We start from the raw sequence: 21717 nt of genomic DNA, 5'->3' as shown, positions 1-21717 counted from the left end.
ATATAGCTACTTGTCTTACGGCCAACATATGGCCTGACCAAACCATCTCAGAAACTAAGACAGCTATCACTCATTCAAAGCTACATTGCTGGATAACAACAATATTTAAAATATTTTGCGTGAAGTGTTGTTTCATTGTATTCCAAGCCATGTTCAAAAACAAATTCTAGCATTCAGCATGCATTGTTCCACATTTTAGCCCACTCCGTTTTGCTCTCACGAGATTCGAAGCGGGCGAATAGGCTATAATTTGGGATAACTGACATGACCACTATTCAAATTTGACCACTGTTAATGTATACAGGCAAAATCAGCCTAGGCCTTTGACCACCACACGCAGAATAGACCCAATAGCTATACATTTACTTGTATTTGTTGAGAAACAAGAGCATCCAACATAACACAACATATCACACAACACAGCACAATCATCTGCGAGCTCGAGTTGAACGGCAGTCGATGTGGTGCTGATGTTGCCGAAGCATCGAGGACACGCGTCTCCTTTAAGGAGATGCATCATCTATGTTCAGTGCAAATCATTACCACGTCTGCTTTAAAACAAAAAAACAAACAAAAAAACAGCAGAAAATGTTGATAGGAATCAACCTATGTTTTATCCTTTTTTCCCAAGTCGCGTGACTTTCTAGGCATCTTTAATAAGGCCATTGTAGTAGCGTGTAAAAACATGGCAGTGATGCGCTATGTTCATTGCTGCCTCCTACACGCCACCACATCCAGTTTTGTCTGCCTGTCTATCTTCCACAAAACAGACATTGTAGGTTTGCATTCTTCGCCAACAGCGCGCATTAAAAGACCATGCATGTCCATCAACGTCGGAGGATATCATACTCACACGCTCCCTTTGATCGATCCGTGAATGCCATCGCTCGGGAGGGGGGGCAGTGCGCCCCAGAAGCGCTTCGCTTGTAGGCTACGGTGCTGGTGTGTCCAGTGCCAGGTTATTACTGCTTCTCTCCTCCTGACTGTGTTCTGCTCTGCTCTGCTCTGCTCTGCTCTGCTCTGTTCTGCTCTGTTCTGTTCCTACAACGAACTAAACCTGGATGACTGATGATCACACACCACCGAGGAGCTGCTGTGGGATGCTGTCGCGGGACTATGGAGTCCTAAACGTGAACATCTACACTGGAAAATCCTAAGCAACTCCGAGAGTGTACAAATGGTAGCAAATGGACCCTTTGTTGGTCCATTTGGTTCCATTTGTACACTCTCGGAGTTAAGAGTTTTGCTGTGTCTCTCGCCGGGTCAAGGCGCGCACATAACACAATGCATCCCTCAATACTTTTTGGGATGAATCGTCGCCCACTTTGTGTTTGAAATACTTAAGAATGATTTACTATTTACAGAGCTTCTCTTATTAGAAAAACAAAAATATTATATAAATATTATATAGCCTACTGCAACACTGACATAACATAGACTACGAAAAACATGTATCCAACCAGTCAGCTCATCTAATGAGTAATGACCATTAATCAATATTAGCCTATGTCCATTTTCACATACTGTATACATTATTTCCTCACTTGCAAGAGGCTATATGCTCTCTGCTTCTCCCTTTGGTGGACTATTGATTATAAAATTCAATATAGCCTAATTTGTAATCTCTGACTCAGTGATGCAATGCCTTGTCACTCCATGGACACAAGCAGATAGGGGAAAAGGTAAGCCCAAGCTGTAATTTTATTTTAACCTATACATTCAGACAGCAATTATATTCAAATGCTTCTTAGTAAAAGAGAAAAGATTATATAAGCTAGATGATATCAATATATAAGCCTTATATATAATAAACCTTATTGATCCCTATATCCCTATAGTGCTTGGCAACGTGTCATCACTACGGGGGGTGTGGCATAGTAGCTGCAGACATATTGGTGGGAGTCAATCTTAAGTCAAGCTGTTTATGTCCCACCAAGATGTCCGCCGCTATCAAATGACACTTGTTGATGCCCTCTTCAGGTTTTTTGCTACGCACTATAGGATAATTCAGGTGTCTAGCAGCAACAAATGCAGACACAACTCAAAGTCCAAGGGTGTTTATTTAAAGGAGGATTTGGGGAGGTTGGTGGTGTTGGTTTTGAGTGGTCGAGGGGAGCAGGCTGGCACGACTGGCAGGCAGGCAAGGCAGGTGTGTATGGTCACTGTAGAACAGGAGAAAGGAGTGAGTCACGAGGAGAACCAAAACACAGGTTAAGAAACACTAACTAAGGCACTAGGAATGACTAGGACTGAATACAGTAGCTGGCAAAAAGCGTTACCACACACGTGAGGTTGTGAAACGATCTGGCATCATATTGAGAGAAGACCATGGCCCTATAGCCTGTGGAGGTGATGAGCTGATGGCAGGCAGGTGAGGTAGAAGAGGGAACTGGTAACAGGTGTGCCAAGCTGGGAGCTGGAGCCAAGCCTACGCCCACACACATGCCCACTCACAAAGACACAGAGACGACAGAGACTGTGACACACAAGGGACACAAGAGTGAAAGTATCCTAAAGAGACCGACCAGATGAACTTAGATACAGGCACTAAAGATCAGCAATGTATGAGTGCATGAATTAATATGCATGGTCTATCAACAATATATGAATGAATATGTATGTCTATCAACAGTTATCTTTAACAAGCATGTCTGTGTTTGATGTACATCATAGCATGTGTGTGTGCTTGCATGCAGGGCTGTGTGATGCGTAGTGCAGTAGATCTGAGGTAGTAGTGCTTGTAGTTAGTGCATGCTGCATGCTGCTTCTGCTTGCTACTCTGCTTTCAGCTACTGCCACCGACCAGCCATCCTCATGGAGGGTGAAAAGAGGAGCCGAGTGCGTAAGTCTCCTCCTGCTGGTACAAAACCGCTCCACCGCAAAGACTTATGCAGTGCTTCCTTGTGGCCACACACTGGGTACCTTGAGGTCCCAGGCTAAACTGTAAGGGATCTAGGGCTGAGCAACAGTGGGCCCCAGAGGCAAGGTGCGCAGGCCAACCGGTGTGTGGACACACCCTGGCGCTTGCCAACCACTGTCCCGGCTATGGGCAAATAGCATGGGCACATAGCCATAGAAGGCAACCCATCTAGGAGAAGGACATCCCGAACTAAAACCAGGACTGCGAGGAGTTGAGGAGTTGCGCCCCACAGTCCTTAACACTTGCATGACGGCATAAGGTCCACTTAGGGACAGGTCGATTTTTAAAGAAGGGTACCCCTGGAGAAAATGTATGTACCCTGATCTAAAATGCCATGACCCTCCCTTTGACTAAAAAAAAAATCAATGACCCTCCCTAAGTGATTAAAAAAAAAAGATTAACCCTCTCCGCCTAGGAGTGTCACGATATATTGTCCCACGATATATCGTATATATATCCTATCGTGACATTAAAATGTGACGATAGGTATTGTCATGATGTCATACTGTATCGTAATATATTTTTAATTATTTATTTGATAAAAAAAAAAAATTGCTGGTGAAAGTTATAGGAGTTCTTACTGTATGGTATACGATATGAAATGTAAGCTTATCATAATCACAGTAATTATTAATCATGTCTTCCATCATATTCAAGGTATTTTGGAGAGAAATGTAACAGACTCCGGTCACTTTCAGTTTAAAGCACTGCAGAGGGGAGGTGTTGTGTCAGCTGATGCTCGTTGATGCTCGTTAATGTGACTGCATCAAAGCAATTATGCCTCTGCACTCTCAAATAGGCCTACATCTAATCTAAGATTGTTTACATGGTATTATACTGTATCTGGTATTATAGATTTTTTTTTGGAGCTGTTGGAAATAACTAGGCTGCACTTGGTTGGTAGTCCAGATGACAAAAATATGAGGTTTGTGGAATGTATAGTTATGCAGTGTTATATTATATTATATTTGTTATATTAGTGTCTATCTGTCCTCTGAAACAATGGGTTTATAGTTAGTGAGAACTTCACTTCTCCCTTAAGCTTGCACAAATGTATTTATTTGTGTGTACAAAGCACTTTGTAATTGTTTTTAAAGTGCTTTATAAAGTTATTTTAAACTAAAGATGATGGCCAATGTTGATGATACATGAGAAAAGAACATTAATAATGTATTCATATCGATATCATATGCCCAACATCAAGTATCGTATCGTGAAATTACATCTTGACACCCCTAACCCTCCCCATCAAATACAACAACATGACATTTAAAACTGATTATGTCAGATATTTTGCTTTCCACATTGATTAGAACATTACTGTATACGTCTTGCTAAATGCACAGTGTAGTATCTGTAGTAGTGGTAGCAGAATGCATAGTGTTCTCAACTTACATGTGGGAAACCTATTGAATCCTGGTCAGATTGAAGATCTGAAGTTGAGTATTTGGTAACCAGTAGTTTTACAACATTTGTCACTCTGCCCTTTTAATTATTAACTACAGTGACTACACTGTTGCCTACATAAAACAAATTAGGCTATCAATTATGCAGGGCTGCCTACACTTCTGGATCCTGCAGGATCTCCTGACAATCTCCTGGATTGACATTTCTCCTGATTTTCTCCTGGGTTAGATATCAAACTCCAAAAACCAGAACACAGGAAATCCTACTATGTTAAGTTTCTGGGGGAGGACCCCCAGACCCCCCGCTTGGGGGGGTGTGGTCAGTGCATGCCATCATACATAGTCTAGAAAGTGGTCCACGCACATAGGGTGGATTTTTTCCGTCACTCGTTTTTTCTTCACCCTTGAAGTGTGTATTTTAAGATTCTGCCAGGTATCAGGGTTAAATAATACTATAATAATATAAATAATAATAACCATTTATTACACATATTCTGAACCCAACCCTGAAAATGGAAGAAATAGAAAAGACCACAACATTTGGGGAACAACAGCACCATCATCATCCATAGTCTCTTATGTCGTCATAGCCAGTGCAGTGCACGTTTGATTACCTCATTAACAAATGACATGACCTGCCTGGTCAAACATGTTCAACAACTCTTATTAACTTGCTGTGTGGTGAAGTAAGTATGTACATTTTATTTGTATAACACTTCTCACAGAGATAACTCACAGTGCTATATCAAGTGCCATACAACAGAAATAAAAACACAGCATGAAACATTCAAATGATTAAAAACAACAAAAACACACAAAAAATCTTAAGACATTCCACAACTGGTTCTTAAAAATGTCCACAGAGGCCGCAGCTCTCAAGACCTGTGGAGTGACATTCCATACCTTTTTTTTTTTTTTTTACCGTTTTTCGTCCCGTGGGGGAATTTCCGTTTTCAGCTAAGTGCTGCCCATAGAGGAGCTCGGAGGGGGGAGCAGTTAGGGATTAAGTGTAATTAAGTTAATTACTTAATTTTCATTAAGTGAAAATGTATGGAATGCCCTTCCACAGGTCTTGAGAGCTTTAGCCTCTGGACATTTTTAAGAACCACTTGTGGAATGTCTTAGATTTGTTTGTGTGTGTTTTTGTTGTTTTTAATCATTTGAATGTTTCATGCTGTGTTTTTATTTCTGTTGTATGTCAAGCACTGTGTGAGTTCTCTCTGTGAGAAGTGTTATATACTGTACAAATATAATGTACATACTTACTTACTTCACCACACCACACGTTCATAAGAGTTGTTGAACATGTTTCACCAGGCCCTAGCCTGCTCTTAAACTAACAGTGTCTGCCTCCTGGACCAAACCTCGAAGATGGTTTCAACAGGAGTGCAGCCTGGTAGTTGAAAGTTCTCTCTAGGTTGAGATTGTATGGGATTTATTTTATCTTGTCATTGATTCTAAATAGACCAAGTTGTTACTTGATTTGAATTTTTTTTCCTCCCCTATTTTCCTCCAGGGACCCCCTTCTGTAAATTTTGACTGGTCTCTTACCACCACACAGACAGACTTTCGGTGAAATGTACCTTTGTTCCTGCGATTTCATTGGCCAATGTCTCCCCTCGGGGCTCCACACGTCCTTACACCTGTCCCTATCGGCACGTAACTCGAACGGCGCTGAGTCGACTGAAGCGGACTTCGCCACGTTCGGCACGGCAACTTGCTCGCCTGAGCTTGCTCGGCGGTGCCTCTCGTGGCTCAAGTCTGCTTCAGATGGGGGGCATCCGTGATTGTATTTTTTGTTTTTGCCTAACTACTTCCTAACTTAATATTAAGGGCTGTAGTCTGTTCTCACCAAGCGGGGCGAGTGTTACGGGCGTGCGTTCCGCACCGGTGGGGTGAATGTTCCGCCGCTCGGGGAGAGCTCCACTCAAGCGGTGCGAGTGGTCCGCCGCTGGGCGCGAGCGGTCCGCTCAAAAAATGGGGCCGACTGTGAATTGGGGAGAGCGTTCCGGTTACCCCTAATAGCAATGCTGGTCTTCCATTTGATCTACTCTGGATGTGTGCCTGTGATTTTACAAAAACATTGATCTATTAGCATGCAGAAGCTCTCAAAAGTAACCTGTAATAAAAAGAAAATCACTAGCATTTAAATGCCATTATTATTATTATTCAAACAGAATGTGCTCGGGTGGTGCAGTGGTAAAAGTCCCTGCCCACCACCACGGAGGTTGTGAGTTCGAATCCACCGTGGTGCAACTGGCTTTGTCGAGCATCTACACAAACACAATTGCCCCGTGTTCGGGGAGGGAAGCCGGCCGGGGAGGGTGATATTGGTCATTGCACGTACTCCTACGGGCTGGGGCGGCACCTGTCAGTGGGGAGTGTTGGGCAGGAGGAGTAGGCCGAAGGCTCTAGTCTACGTCCTCCCGGTAGGGACAGAAGTGACAACACAGAAATGTGTGTGGGGAGGAATCAATTGGCATAATGACTAAAATGGGGAGAAAACGGGGTAAGAAATAATTGGCTACTCTAAATTTATAAGAAAAAAAAGAAAAGGAGAAAAAAAAACAGAATGTGCTTAACAAGCTTTAACAGCTCCCCCTGGCCTCCAGGGAGAGGAATTTTTCACTGGAGTTGTTGTCCACTTGTCTGCATTGACAGACTGCCCAGACGTGGAGTGCCCCTCCACTTATGCCTGACACTACTCCGCTGTTTGTTGACAGGGGTATGGGGAGCTGGCCACTGGCCACTGGCTGGAATGTAGGCTGGAAAAGTACTGAGGATACCCTCCCACCCCTGCATATCCAATTCCTGCACAGCGGTGTTGTGCTCGAAAATAGCCGATCTACAAGCTCAACGGATCGCTGATGTGACTCATTGTGAGCTTGTAGATCTTCTGTTTTCGGTGCTTAGGGTCAGGTGTCATAGCAGCAACAGCAGCAGGGTCTAAAGTCTAAAATCATGCTTTAGGGTCACTCAGGCAAGCTGTGACACAGTGACCTCTTACCGACTTGGTACGGTCTGTGACTGTGGAATAAATGGAAAGGGAATATTATAGACACAAAATGAGCAGTACGTAATATTATAGTAGACATTGTGATAATTTTTCATTTTGTTCAAAAGTTAAGTTATTAGATCCCCTGTGAATGGAACTAGATTAAAATAATGTTCCTGAATATAAGTTATTGATAAATATTTGTTCATTAAACAGTAGAAAATTAAAGGCATGAGATGAGCTATGAAAAGACTTCAGATACTTGCATATCTTTTCCATCCTTGGGATGAATTCATTGGAAAATCCTGACAGTACTTTAGGTGAACAGCTGCAGGGTGCTACTTTGTATTGTAAATATCACAATAATAGTGTATAATTACAATCTTGTAACCAAGATCAAGGATCAGCAGATACCATCATAACTGAGGATGCTACATAAATATGAGAATATGAAAATTGCCAATAAATGTCAAAAATATCACATCTACAAGCTCACATATCTATTTTCGCTATTTGTTTAAAGGGGCTACACCATGAATTTCATTTTTTCTTACCCTAACCCTGACAAAGTATATATGGTTTAAGTGGTTAATGCTCACAGAGGGGACATTAACTAATATACATGCCCTTATGAAAGGGTAAATGCTTAAAGTAGAAACCCTGTATGGAAAAAAGGGGGTGAGGGGTGCACATGTTGTTTTCATTTTCACTTTCACAAGTGTTTTGACACTTGTGACATACGACATAGGTCACAGACTCAACGCAATCTTCCAGCATGTGATGTGCGTCAAGTGACTGGGTATAGCTGTCCTGCTGACGTGTAACTTCTGGTATCTCCCTTGGTCCCTTTGAGTTTCTGTACACAAGGTGGCTGCTATACCGGAAAACAACATGGACTCATGTTTTGATAATGTCTTTAAGCAATCCAATTTTAACCACAAGCTGGAGAACACGTGTCGAATTCTGGCTGCAGCTGTTCTATATTTCCTTACATAAAAAAGCATGAGATATTATCTAATGGTTCTTTCTTTCTTTCTTTCTTTTTTAACTTAATGCATTGGACTCTGCATGTTATCTCTTATGTCATCAGTCTACTACAGTGTTGTAAAGTAACTAAGCACATTTACTCAAGTACTGTAGTTAAGTACAATTTTGTGGTATTTCTTTACTTTCTTCAGTATTTCAAATTTTCAATACTTTTACTTCTACTCCACTACATCTCAGAGGCAAATATATTGTACTTTTGATGCCACTACAATTATTTCACAACTTTAGTTACTAGTTACTTTGCACATTGAGATTACTATCACAAAACATACATTAACCCCTTCAGCCCTATACTGTATATATTTTGGCCATTCGAAAATAGCCCATCTACAAGCTCACAATGCGTCACGATTTTCAAAATATGTTTAAACATTTTTCACAACAGGACATTCTGCACAATTAGTACTTTTACTTTTGGTACTTTAAGTATATTTTTATGCCAATACTTTTGTACTTTTACTTCTTATCACTGGTCTTGTGGCCTACTAACTGTAGTGCATATTGACAGAGTGACTGGGACTTGTTCCACATGGCCTTACTGACAATGGCACCAGTTATGCAATGGCAGTGCTGTGCAGCAGGACATGGTGTTCTCTTAGCCTCGATCTGTTGCTTCTCTGACGGAATGGAATCACACATGTGGGAGGAATTCTATCTATCAGGGGCACAGAAGAGTACCAGCAGCAAGGGGAGGAGGTGTCTGTTTGGACTGTGTACTAGTCTGGGAGGTGGGCTTGTTTTGCAGAATGACAGTGGAGTCATCTGACCTTGTTTATGGTTATGAAACATATACCTGACCCCCAATCCTACCTCAATAACTACAATATTTTGAGAGTAATTTCATAAAAACATGATTTTCCTACTATCCATAAGCTAGTGTACCTGTCTAAAACCCTAACGCTTCTTTACATTAATCCAGTATTTTATCATTGTTGTGTATTTTTTATTGTTATTGTTACTTCATTTTATTTATTATATTATTATGTTAGAATGTTAGCACACTTTTACGGAGCAAGTCCCATCAACATTTCGCTGCTTGTATTTGTACAAGTTAGTGATAAATGTAACCTTCCTGATTCTTGATACCCACCTTAATGGGAACAAAATCACACCCTGGGTATATGGACTCCACCATGGCACAGTGGAAATGTCATCACAGGTAGGGCATAAAATATGTGTCCTTCATTAAAATATATATTTTTTTTTTCATAGAATAAATGTGTTTACTTGAACTGCTTTCTCTGAAAATCTCCTTCCTCACAGCTCTTGAGCAGTCATGACTGTGTGTAGTGCACAATAACTGATGTGATTAGTAGCATCCTCTGTATTTCACTAGTCGACACAGATACAAACACATTTGAATGTTACCTACTCTGTTACAATTAAAAGTCCAGAATACAAAATGTACTTGAGTAGAAGTACAAAAGTATTGGTATCAAAATGTACTTAAGTACCACAAGTAGAGAGTACTCATTATGCAGAATGTGATGTCCCATTTCACAACTTTTCAAATGTATTTTTGTATAAAAATCTTTTGGAAATAGCAGATCTACAAGCTCACAACGCGTTGCATCGCAATGCATTGTGAGCTTGTAGATTGGCTATTTTCAAATGGCCGAAATGTATATAAGGCTGAAGTGGGTAATGTGTGTTTTGTAATAATAATCTAAATCTACAAAGTAGCTAAAGTTTTCAAATAATTGTAGTGGAGTAAAAGTACAATATTTGCCTCTGAGGTGTAGTGGAGAAGAAGTAAAAGTATTGAAAATTGGAAATACTCCACTAAAGTAAAAGAAAAACTCAAAATTGTGCTTAAAGGGCAAGACCACTTTGGTAGAGGTTTGGGTTGTGTAGTTACCTTGCCATGATGTAACTCCTAAGGTGGGCAAGAAATAAAAAATAATTGCTCCATTGATTAGAAATTGATAATTCAAAATATGCTCCTCATTGACTTACATTGTACGGTAAAACAGCTCTCAAAGTCACTCTTTTAGCACAAAAACGAACGCAAACAAAGTTGATTCAGACAATATAGAACATCACCAAACCCAGTACTGTTTTTTTTTTTTATAAAAATGTCAACTTCCTGTTGATTTTACTATTTTTAATAAGTAGAATACCCGGACTGGATCGGCGGATCCGGATCCAGATCTTCAAATAGTAAAATCAACAGGAAGTTGACATTTTTATTAAAAAAACAAACAGTACTGGGTTTGGTGATGTTCTATATTGTCTGAATCAGCTTTGTTTGGGTTCATTTATGTGCTAAAAGAGTGACTTTGAGAGCAGTTTTACCGTACAATGTAAGTCAATGAAGAGCATATTTTGAATTATCAATTTCTAATCAATGGAGCAATTATTTTTGATTTCTTGCCCACCTTTCGAGTTACATCATGGCAAGGTAACTACACAACCCAAACCTCTACTAAAGTGGTCTTACCCTTTAAGTACAGTACATGAGTAAATTTACTTTACACCACTGCAATTCTCAACACACCAAGTGTTGATTCCCTGTATGACTGTGTGTGTTGGGATTGTATCTGTTTAAATTAAACGGATACAATCCCAACACACACAGGCATAGATTAAGGAGTTAAACTTTAACTCCTTAATCTATGCCTATTAATATTACATAATCAGACAGTTGGGGGGGGGGTATTGGGCCTTATGGCTCTGGGGTAACCAAACATTGTTACCATGTATGTTGTTATATGACAGGTGAAAGAGTTTGAGAGCAGCCTTAGTGTGTCTTGTGTGGAATTCACCACACATGTAAACAAGTGTTCTCTGACCCGCCCAAGAGGGCCCGACTCTCCCGCTAGCGATTCCTATTGGTTGACCAGCTTTCTAAATAAACAACACTCTCCTCCTATTGGCTACAACAGTGTCGTTCTTTTCCTGCCTCGCCCTGCTGGTCAGTCGTCAACATCATTTTACTACATGTGAATATATATAAAGACGTGTGTTCGGACCAGACCAGACAGAGTATATTATCAAGCAAATTAAATACAGCCTACATAATAGACTATAGATCGAGAAAAGCCTTTTGGATCTAATAAGACGGCAACCATGAAGTTCGTGAGGTTTATTATGAAGAATGCGGCGTTGGCCAGCGTGCCTAAACATATCGAACATTTCTCCAAATTCTCGCCTTCACCACTCTCCATGAAACAGTTTCTGGATTTTGGTAAGTAGGCCTAATAACCATCCTAATATAACATGTGCATGCGTTTCAGCCGTTGTGTCTGTGCAGATGTACGAATTGCAATCGACTGTGTGGATATAAACACTGATCAGGAAGGATGTTTTCTTCACATAGCCTATTACATAATATGATATCCAATACATACATTACATAATATATTATTCCTCCGACTGTGCCACTTGAAGTAGCTTGTGTTTAATACCTAAATCGTCGCCTGCACTTCATTTAGTGCGGAATGCTCGACTATTGCGTCAGTAATGCAAATGAAGCTATGTGCAGCTGCTGAGTGAGAGTGTGTGTGTGTGTGTGTGTGTGTGTGTGTGTGTGTGTGTGTGTGTGTGTGTGTGTCCTCGTATGCTCTATGCTTTATGTGGACATGAATACATTGTTAAAGTGTGTGTGTGTGTGTGTGTGTGTGTGTGTGTGTGTGTGTGTGTGTGTGTGTGTGTGTGTGTGTGTGTGTGTGTGTGTGTGTGTGTGTGAGTGTGAGAGACCACATTGGAGGCTGTGGACAACTGATAAACACTGAAATAAACCTAATAATGCAAATATATTAAACAACTCATGTGTTTACATGCTGCATATCATATCCAGGCTGCCTACTTCAGACACAATAGTTTGGTTGAAATAGTTCTTTAAGCAAAGCAAATGTATGTTTTTATTAATGCACACACAGTACTTCACCAGCCTTGATCCAGTCCCATTAATCATGACATCAAATTCTGCCACCTGTGATTAATTGGATCAGGGAACCAGGCAACCTAGTCTATTTTATTGTATTATTATTGTTTAGCTTATTCTTATCTCTCTACTCTTACCTGTAGCTGTCAATCCTGTTTTATTTTTTACACATACTGCTGATCTGCTTTGACAATTGCATTTCCCTCAGGGGATCAATAAAGGTTTATATTACAGTATTTGACAAGACATTAAGGTAGTTTTCACTGTTTTCTTAATGGCAGGATCCATCAATGCCTGTGAGAAGACGTCATTTGTGTTTTTGAGACAGGAGCTTCCAGTGAGGTTATCAAACATCATGAAGGAAATAAACCTCTTACCTGACAAACTGCTCACAACCCCTTCTGTACAAAGGTTACATAGCTGGTGAGTAGAGCAATGTATTACAACATACAACAGAATAACCGCTTTAGTTGACTGTTATTGTCATGCAGACTATTAGAGACTATATCTCGTTCCTCCCAGAGTTCTTAATCAGGTCAAACAAGAAAAACTTGTGTCTCAAAACTGGAAAATAAAAATAATTGAAGGGAGTGAAAACGTATCCAATGTGGCTTTTCATTTAAGAGTAATTCTTAATGACAGGACTAATCTGTACTGAAAAGTGAACAGTCCTTCATGTTGATGTTTTTACTTGGCTCCCTTGTATGGAAGTGGAGCAGCCGAGCAGCACCGTTGTTTATCTATCTCAAACGGTCAGGATTCCTATGAACGCCCTTTGACCAACTTGAGCTTCATCCAGGCAGTGCTGTGTAAGGGGGGGATGGTTCTCTGCACAATGAACTTAGCCCTACTTTTACGTCACTTGTCATGTGACCCACTTTCCCCAGTTTCCTCCCTCCCCCTTCGTTGGAACAGTTTCTACTTCTGCATATCTTTCTTCAGATGATAAGCAGCCCTTAAAATACGAGCACTATCACATGTTGTTTATGTACCAGGAATTACCAGACCCCTCTTACAGTGTGCACTGAATCAAAGAGTTGGCTCCAAAATAAAACGGTTACAACATCGTTCTCACCAGCTTGTTTGTAAATGTTGGTTCCAGGTATATCCAGAGCTTATTGGAGATCCTTGAATTCCTGGACAAGAATCCTGATGACCATAGAACGCTGGGGGAGTAAGTGATTTTGAAATGCATACATTAATTCATTTAATATGTAGTCGTCGCCTTGTTCTTCTGGCCAGTCGCCCAGTGATTCGTGTTTTATGTATACATCAAATCCTGGGATGTCACATGTGATAATGGCAAGATGTATCAGATAGAGAATCAATTACAGTACACTGTGACAAGATATATGTTATCATAAACCTTGTTTTTTAAGTGTTAGGTTTAAATAGGTTAATACAATTCAGTAAATAAAACAATTATAGTATAAATATATTTTTAGCACCAACTTAAAATATACATACATATTTGGGTTGAGTCTCAAGGCACACATGAATTCACTTCTCGAGGCCCAGACAATCAGTACACTGTTTGAAAATCATTAATGGAGACAAAGCCTCAGGCCACCTGCCCATACTGTAGTTTCACTGGAGAGTCAGTGGGAGTTTTGGAAACTAAGGGCCTAAGGGGGAAATAAATCTCACTCTTGGTTTTGTTTTGGCTTTCTTTAATGCTTTGGTACAGAGACTCAAGATATTGGTCTGACTTACTTTTTTAAACAGTACTGTTAAACCATTAAAAAACCTTTTCACTGTACAACAGGTATTTCCTAATAATAATTATTTTTGTAACACTTTCTATGAAACACATGTCTATAAATCATTATAAATGTACTTGCACTGTAAATGCGTTATAATCTGTGTATTACACTGTATAATAGGTAATTATATAATGCTGTATAAAAATGATTATTGTTAGAACGATTTAGTATTTATGAGTGCTGCTCATAACTTATTCTATGCAGATTATAAAACATCTACAAGTATTTATAATGCATTATAGACATGGGCTTCAAAGAATGTGTTACGGTTATGGATATTTATGTATGTTCTGGAGTGTTCCCACTGTGAGTGAGGCATCATTTAATATGATTGCCAATCTTTTCCTTGGCAGGTTTGTGGATGCCTTGGTGACTATCAGGAACAGGCACAACGATGTGGTGCCAACCATGGCCCAGGGTATCATAGAGTACAAAGAAACCTTCTCCCAGGACCCAGTCACCAACCAGAACATCCAGTACTTCCTGGACCGCTTCTATATGAGCCGGATATCCATCCGTATGCTCATCAACCAGCACAGTGAGTACCATAGTTCTGTCAGCTTCAATACATAAGTCAAACAGTTAGGTTTAAAGAGTGATTTCTACTTTTTTTGTATGCCGGTGTCACACACCATGAATCTGCGATCTATAAGCTCACAACACGTCATGTCAGTTATGTTCAGAATATAAATGATAAAGTATAAATTAGCCAACAGACAGACAGTAACTCAGTCTTTCACTCCATGCTGGAGCGAGGTGCCTGCAGAGAGTTGCATACCAATAGGCTTGGAACCGTAAATCCTGTCATGCCTGTCGCATCAAATGTCTGACGCTTGGTCAGATTTTGCTCAACTCGTCACTGTAGTACCTGGGTGTGAGAATGTGTTGACCTACTCAGGAGACAATGGCTGCGGAATAATTCAGACTCAGAGTAACTGAAAGTGACAACTAATTCTCCATTGGTAATGATGACCGTTCAACTTCATTCCTGTGAGGAGGGAGCGAGACACAGTCGTTTAATAGCAAACTTAATAAGCGACCTGAAGATCCAACATCTCGAAATATACTCGCTCTTACTATAGCGTCCATATGACCATGTAAATAATCAATTATTGGATATCGGCCAAAATTGTGTATCCCTAATATATATTGCTGACCTCTCTAAAGGATATCAAACTTTTTGAATTGTTCATATGACTTAAGTATTACAACTTACCGCTAATGGAAATTTAAGATGAAAAGCGCAAGAGTCAGGATGGAATAGGGTTATTTAGCTGTTTCCAGTCTTCACGTTCATCTTGCTGGAGGCACTGTGTTCTAATATGGTTGAGAAATGTATGACGTCTCTGTCGGGTGGAAACCTCATATGTCCAAAACTGTTACTTTTCAGGATTCAAATTCAAAAGTAGCAGAAATACAAGTTCAAACCGCGTCGCTTCGTGACACTTTCCCTTTCAAGCTTGTGGATGTACTACTTTTGATACTTTTGTTGTAGCATGATCAAGTAGGGCATTAATTTATGAAAAAACACAAAAAGATAGAATATGGAGATAAGAGGTTTCTGCCCGACAGCGACGATAATCTTCTCAATTGAGTGAAGAATAAGCAGAATTGTGAACTATGGCACTGAAGAGAAGAAAAACCTTGAAATACCACAGGATTTCCAGACAAAAGCATTGTGTGTCATAAATTGAAAAGCGATCTCTTCAGGCTATACATGTATCTCTCTTCAACTCTGTCTCCTATCTTCCATTTCTGTCTGCACTATCTCATGGTCCCGTAGCCGCTATTAAAAAAGGGGGGGAAACATTAACAGGGCTCAATTCTTTTGGTACCTAGTACGTAATTATTGCAATATATATATATATATATAGATATATATTCTCCCCCTCTTATTCTGACACATTTCCCCTGCATCCCTGCAGCTCTTGTGTTTGACGGAGCGACAAATCCGGTTCACCCCAACACCATCGGGTGCATCGACCCTCACTGTGAAGTCACAGAGGTTGTAAAAGGTAAACAACAGACAGAAGCAAATAACACCACTGCCCTCATTAACTGGTGAATGGAAATGTTACCTAACGGCATACACTAGAGTTGTGTACGTGATCAGTTTGTTTTGGACTTTGGAAGATCTGAACTTTTCTTATAAATGAACTGTGATCTTATCGTCACATCGCACTTTTTGCACAGAGGTAGCTCCTGTGATTGACTGCTGAGTAAACAACACTGTACTTTGGCCTTCCCATGTTATCACATGCAAACAAAATCCTGTCTGTCACATTGCGGTGTTGCTAGCCCCGCTTATACTACTGTTCTTTCTTCTCAGATGCCTTCCACAGTGCCAAGATGCTGTGTGATCAGTACTACCTCAGCTCTCCTGATCTCTTTCTGCAGGAGACAAACAGTAAGACTTGCTTTATGTAATCTGGCATGTTGATTACCTGCACATTGGTGTTCTTATGAGAGGCCGGCAAACAGCCAACAGCTAGTTTGGAAGAGTGGCAGGGAAATGTGTACGTTAGGGGCCTGTAATTACACCACTGAAGCTGAAGTAATTGCTAAGTGGGGACGGCTGAATGCATCAGACAATATTGACACACTAAGTTTTTACCCTTCATTCCACAAATGATGGAAACAGAGCAGGACAGAATCACTGTCATCGTTGCTTACAGTACATGTCCATGAGTACCCAAGGTAATGAATCTGAGATGAGCTGGATGTAATGGAGTAAAAGAGTGTTTTTGTTTCTCCTCCTCCCCAACCCACAGTCAATATGAAGAACCAGCCCATAAGCATTGAATATGTCCCCTCTCATCTGTATCACATGCTCTTTGAGCTTTTCAAGGTATGGCACAACTTCATATCTAATATCCAAAACAACATCCATATATTCCATACATTATGGAAATGTATACTATTTTATCACCTCACATGGTTTTCTCAGACCAAAACAGTAATATGTTTGACTGTTGTGTTACAGAATGCCATGAGGGCCACCATTGAGCACCATGAGGGCAAAAACAGTCTTCCACCCATTCAGTGCATGGTGTCTCTTGGAGGGGAGGACATGTCCATTAAGGTAGGTTCCAAACTGTCTGTGCTTTCAAAGATGAGGAATAGAATTCACTACTGTCATTTCATATAGAAAAAAAACACTATACACAAAATCCTCTACATAAAGAGTGAATTGTTTTTTTTACTTCCCTGCCCAAGCCGCTCTTTAAACTCTGTTATGCAAAGAGGGAACCTGACCCTCCTTAAATATGTGCTTTAATATATGGAACAAAAGCTGCTAAGGTCTGATAAGACTGACTTGCATAACTCTTTATATTGGAGAGCCTATTGATCCAGTCTCGCCGTAACTTGATCATCCAAGCTGCAGATATCGCTCTTTGCTCGGAGCAATCCACCTGGCTGACGCTTACATAAGACATAAAGAGCATAGTGCAGCATTCATTGGTGTCCAGTTTCCATGACGATATGCAGAGGATTAAAGTGGAGAGTCAGTTGGCTCGTGGCCTTGACTTTAGCTCAAGTGTCACAAAGTGCACCCGTTTATGGCTCTGCAGTTTTCCAGTTTTTTACTTTCTGTCCATCATACATCTATTTCTTGCTGTCTGTCTTTTTGGGGTCTGACCCTTCTCTCTGTCTCTGTCCACGGGTAGGTGAGTGACAGGGGAGGCGGTGTCCCCTTCAGGAAGACTGAGAACCTCTTCAGTTATATGTTCTCTACCGCTCCTACCCCACAGTTAAATGAGGACGCACGGACACCACCTCTGGTGAGTTATGATGCACCCAGTGGGGCTAAGTACCAACCCACACTCCTCTGTTTGTTACCCGGCTTGTGCTTCAACCCATATGAAATTGGCATTTTGCTGTCTTATTCACCAGCCGTCATGATTAGAATGACCAGCTGACTGATTGTAACCTTGACATTTGTGACCCAAAAGTTACTACCCTCTTTGGGGTAACCTACTTATTACCCATCTGTTCTTGAGTTATTGCATGCATTCAGGCCGGTATTTGTTTAAAAAAGAATAATACACAAAGCAGACCTGAAATTGATATAATTGCCGAATATCATGGCAGAGCACTAACAGCTTCCTGTGTTACAAAGCTTTGGCTAAACCTTTATCTCCTCTCTCGGCCTTTCTCTCTCTCTCTCTCTCTACAGGCTGGATTTGGCTATGGTCTGCCCATCTCCCGCCTCTATGCCAAGTACTTCCAAGGGAACCTGCAGCTCTACTCCATGGAGGGCTTTGGCACAGATGCTGTCATCCACTTGAAGGTGAGCCAGACACTGATAGTACAGAGCCCCCCCGCGAGGGGAGGGGGTGGCAAGCATTTCAAAGTCAATACAGCACACAGTAAGAATTAGGTAAAATTGTTTCTTGACGTGTTGGTCAAATGCGAGCTGACCTCATTTCACCAAGGCGCAGTGCTGTACTGTAGACAAGTGGACTCAACGTAAACAATGCTTATTATTGTTCTTTGACTGCTCCCTCTTCCAGGCACTGTCCACAGACTCCATAGAGAGGCTGCCAGTGTACAACAAGACCACTCTGAAGAACTACAAAGTGAGCCAGGAGGCTGATGACTGGTGCATACCCAGCAGAGAGCCCATAGACCTCGCCAGCTACAGGATGGCAGTGAAAACTGTGAAGTGAAAACTGTCTGCTGGCCTGTTGCTTTAGGCCTGCAACCTGAAGGCATCCATGACCGTCTTTCTGACTGTCTGTATCCTCATATCACCAGACTCCTAACCACAATATGGCCACTATGAGCGCCATAGTAGAAGGATATGTGGAGCTTTCTCTTTAAATGGGCTTTTAGCTTTAGCATGTTCATGTTGTTTTCAGTGCCTCTGCAGAACATCTGTTGTCCTTGAAGCTGAGAGAGCAAGAGAATAGTCTCACAGTGACTGGATAATAACAGAGTACTTGCACATTTACTTTAGACCTCACTAATGTATAATGTTTGTCCCTTCCCCTGTGAGCCTTTTTGAGAGGTTATAGAACAAACATAGTCACACTGTGTCCATGGGAAGGTGTGTGGATGTGCAGCCCAGAAACATGCCACGGTTTGGACCATAGAAGCAGTGGGGGGAAGGGCGGGAAGACCCAGCGACAGCCCCCGGTGTTCAACTGAGACCGCTGTGCTGGTGTGACTGGGGGTTGAGGTCGAATGCAAAGAGAATACACTTGGATGTATTTCAGTTCAAGATGCTATGTACAGTATATTAATGTCATAGACCATGTTCACATGGCTGCCATTTCTATATGTATGTACAGTATGTATGTGTGTATACCATACATACTACTCAAGTATGACATAAGAACAAAATGGCTGTTATGTGAGTATGGAGCATTGAAATAGATATTAGAGGATAGGGCTTAGGGGAGGTGCTCTTTGAGGGACCAGCTGTGGTATGGTTTCTGAGGAGTGGAAAAGTAAATCCTACCCTTTCTGAAATACTGACTGCCATAGAATGTCACCTCAGCCTTACAAGAGAGACACCCAAAGTGTTATGTACTGTATTTGTTAGCTTGAATTATTGAAACATTTTTGGATGTCTCTGCATGAATGTATGTGGCAAACACAATTTTGCAGATGTATTGATAAAATTAACTAATCAGTTAGTTGACAAATTCATACGACTATAAGTCATTAAAGGCCCATTTATACACCATTTACATACATCTGTTTCAAGTGATGCAAGCGTCATTGCTCACATCGCCTCCTTGCGTCAACAAGGATGTTAAGCAATACACCCACTAGAGGACAGTTTGGCGTCAAACGTTTTCTGATAACAAACATGGCAGCGGTCGAGAAGGTCAAAATAATGTACCTGCTAAGAAAGAGCTGTTATAACTGTTTGTCCCTGTGCCTGGGCAAAGTGACTTCAAATATATGTTTAACGGTTCTCACCAACTCAGACAAGCTTTCCTGAAAAAGGTCCACCATATCTCGCTTGAACTAGATCCAGTTCAAGCAATCGTGGGAGCTACATTGTACCCCATGATTTATGTTTCATATAAGCTTTCAGAAAATGTGCCAAAAAACGGCGGCTTGGTCCGTACATATACACGTACACATACTTGCCATGGAAAATAAATGGGCCTTAAGGAATAACGCTAGTGCAATACTCCTTTCTGGACTTTAGAGCTACGTAAAATAAATATGTTGTGTTATGCAGGAAGGTAAATTGACCAGAGAGCTTTGTGTCTGCATGTGTTATTTTGTTACAGACCAATGATGCCATGTACATTTCAGGCTCTTAATTTAGCCACAGTATTCCTACCAGCTGATACGATAAGTGGTCTTATCTCACATCAGCTACACGGACCAGGTTTAATTAAACCCACTGAACCCAGAGTTCTGAAGTGACCACACCTTTCGGTGCATTGATGGTACTGTGGGTAGTATATGTTTTTGAGCTATACTACTGACTCCATTAGATGTTACAGGGCTTAACCACTTTCAACCTGGCATACCTATTTTGGGCATGTCTATAAAGGCAAAAACATTCAAAGGATCGGATGTACAAACTCGCAAGTTGCAACGCGTCGCTATGCTGCGTGAGCTTATAGATCGGCTATTTAGCTGTTTTTGAAATGGGGCTCAAGTGGTTAAGTCAGTATTAGGAAGTCAGTATTATTACCACATAGTATCCCACAATGCAAAGCATGTCATATGTGATTTGAGGAAGTTCCATGAACCCCACAAGGCCAGTCTCATTAAAGTGTCTAAAGGGTTATTTATACTTCATTGCGGTCGGTGTTGCTCACCGGAATTAGCGAATGTAAAAGCTCACAGAGGTTGTAGATCGGCTAACCCGAAGTATAAATCAGGCATTACACTACCTTCTGAGGAAGAAAACAAAAAGCCCTGGGTCCATATGTGTTGGAAATGTACTGTTTTCTTTTGTATTCATTTATATTAAATGTACTTTAAAGCTTTGATTTTGTAGCTAAACCTTTTGTCACTTGTCAGTACACAATCTCATAAATAAACCTGTCAGTGCAAAAGTACTGAGTTGCGTTGTTTTTAAATCACTACCACTACTAGTGAATACAGGTGGGTCGGGTGCGTAGCATGATATAGTGCAGTCAATGTCAACATATAAATAAATGGAGTGCTTGGTGTGAATGTGGCAGCATGCTGTAGTTATTTACTGCAGCTGTCAGTGGAAAATAAAGGGAGATTAAAGGAAGAGGTAAATGGAAGCATTGAAATGTTTGACCTGGCAGTACGCACACACACACAGTCACACACACCGGATCAAGTTCCACTACGCAACTTTATTGTCACATTACAGCTTTACATGTGTAAAAAAGAAAGTTAGATTTTGCTGAAATTGAAATTTACGTGGGTAGTGTGAATTATATATAACTACACTGTAAGGTACATGATATATACATAAGGTGCACGGTTATAAATATCAACTGGAAGAAGCAGTTAAAATAGCAGCAGACTACTACTCTACATTGTAGCCTTTTTGGTGCAGTGCGATATATTTAGATTCTCCAATATGACAACAGCATCACTATTCTGGGGAAAACTTTCGCAGGAAAATGGCAGATCTGTAAGCTCACAACGGACCACAAGCAGCTTGTGGATCGGCTATTTTCAGCAACGGTATTTCATTGTAGGACTCCAGTCAGCCAAGTAGTATAAGGTTTCAGTGGTATTGATAT

At 40.8% G+C, this 21717-nt stretch overlaps 2 protein-coding genes across 2 annotated transcripts in view; one reads left to right on the top strand and one right to left on the bottom strand.

Moving 5' to 3' along the window:
• The window catches only part of tbkbp1 (TBK1 binding protein 1), a 73429-nt gene extending 72463 nt beyond the window's left edge, over positions 1 to 966 (bottom strand). Inside the window, exon 1 of the mRNA XM_084079302.1 lies at positions 854 to 966. The gene's annotated coding sequence lies outside the window, so the exon portion shown is untranslated. The remainder of the gene's footprint in view (positions 1 to 853) is intronic.
• Positions 967 to 11304: 10338 nt separating this feature from the next.
• Positions 11305 to 20982, top strand: pdk2a (pyruvate dehydrogenase kinase 2a). The gene is made up of 11 exons (XM_084079234.1): positions 11305 to 11555; positions 12536 to 12677; positions 13357 to 13428; positions 14371 to 14555; positions 15943 to 16032; positions 16347 to 16424; positions 16789 to 16865; positions 17001 to 17099; positions 17686 to 17799; positions 18195 to 18308; positions 18532 to 20982. Exons 1-11 carry the CDS (start codon positions 11438 to 11440, stop codon positions 18685 to 18687), a joined length of 1245 nt encoding a protein of 414 aa, XP_083935360.1. The 5' UTR covers positions 11305 to 11437; the 3' UTR covers positions 18688 to 20982.
• The last annotated feature ends 735 nt before the right edge of the window (positions 20983 to 21717 follow it).

This window comes from Gymnoscopelus microlampas (genome assembly GCF_963454915.1).
Source record: "Gymnoscopelus microlampas genome assembly, chromosome: 14".
Taxonomy (NCBI): domain Eukaryota; kingdom Metazoa; phylum Chordata; class Actinopteri; order Myctophiformes; family Myctophidae; genus Gymnoscopelus; species Gymnoscopelus microlampas.
Note: the sequence above shows the minus strand (reverse complement) of the source record. Positions and strands in the feature narration are given on the sequence as shown.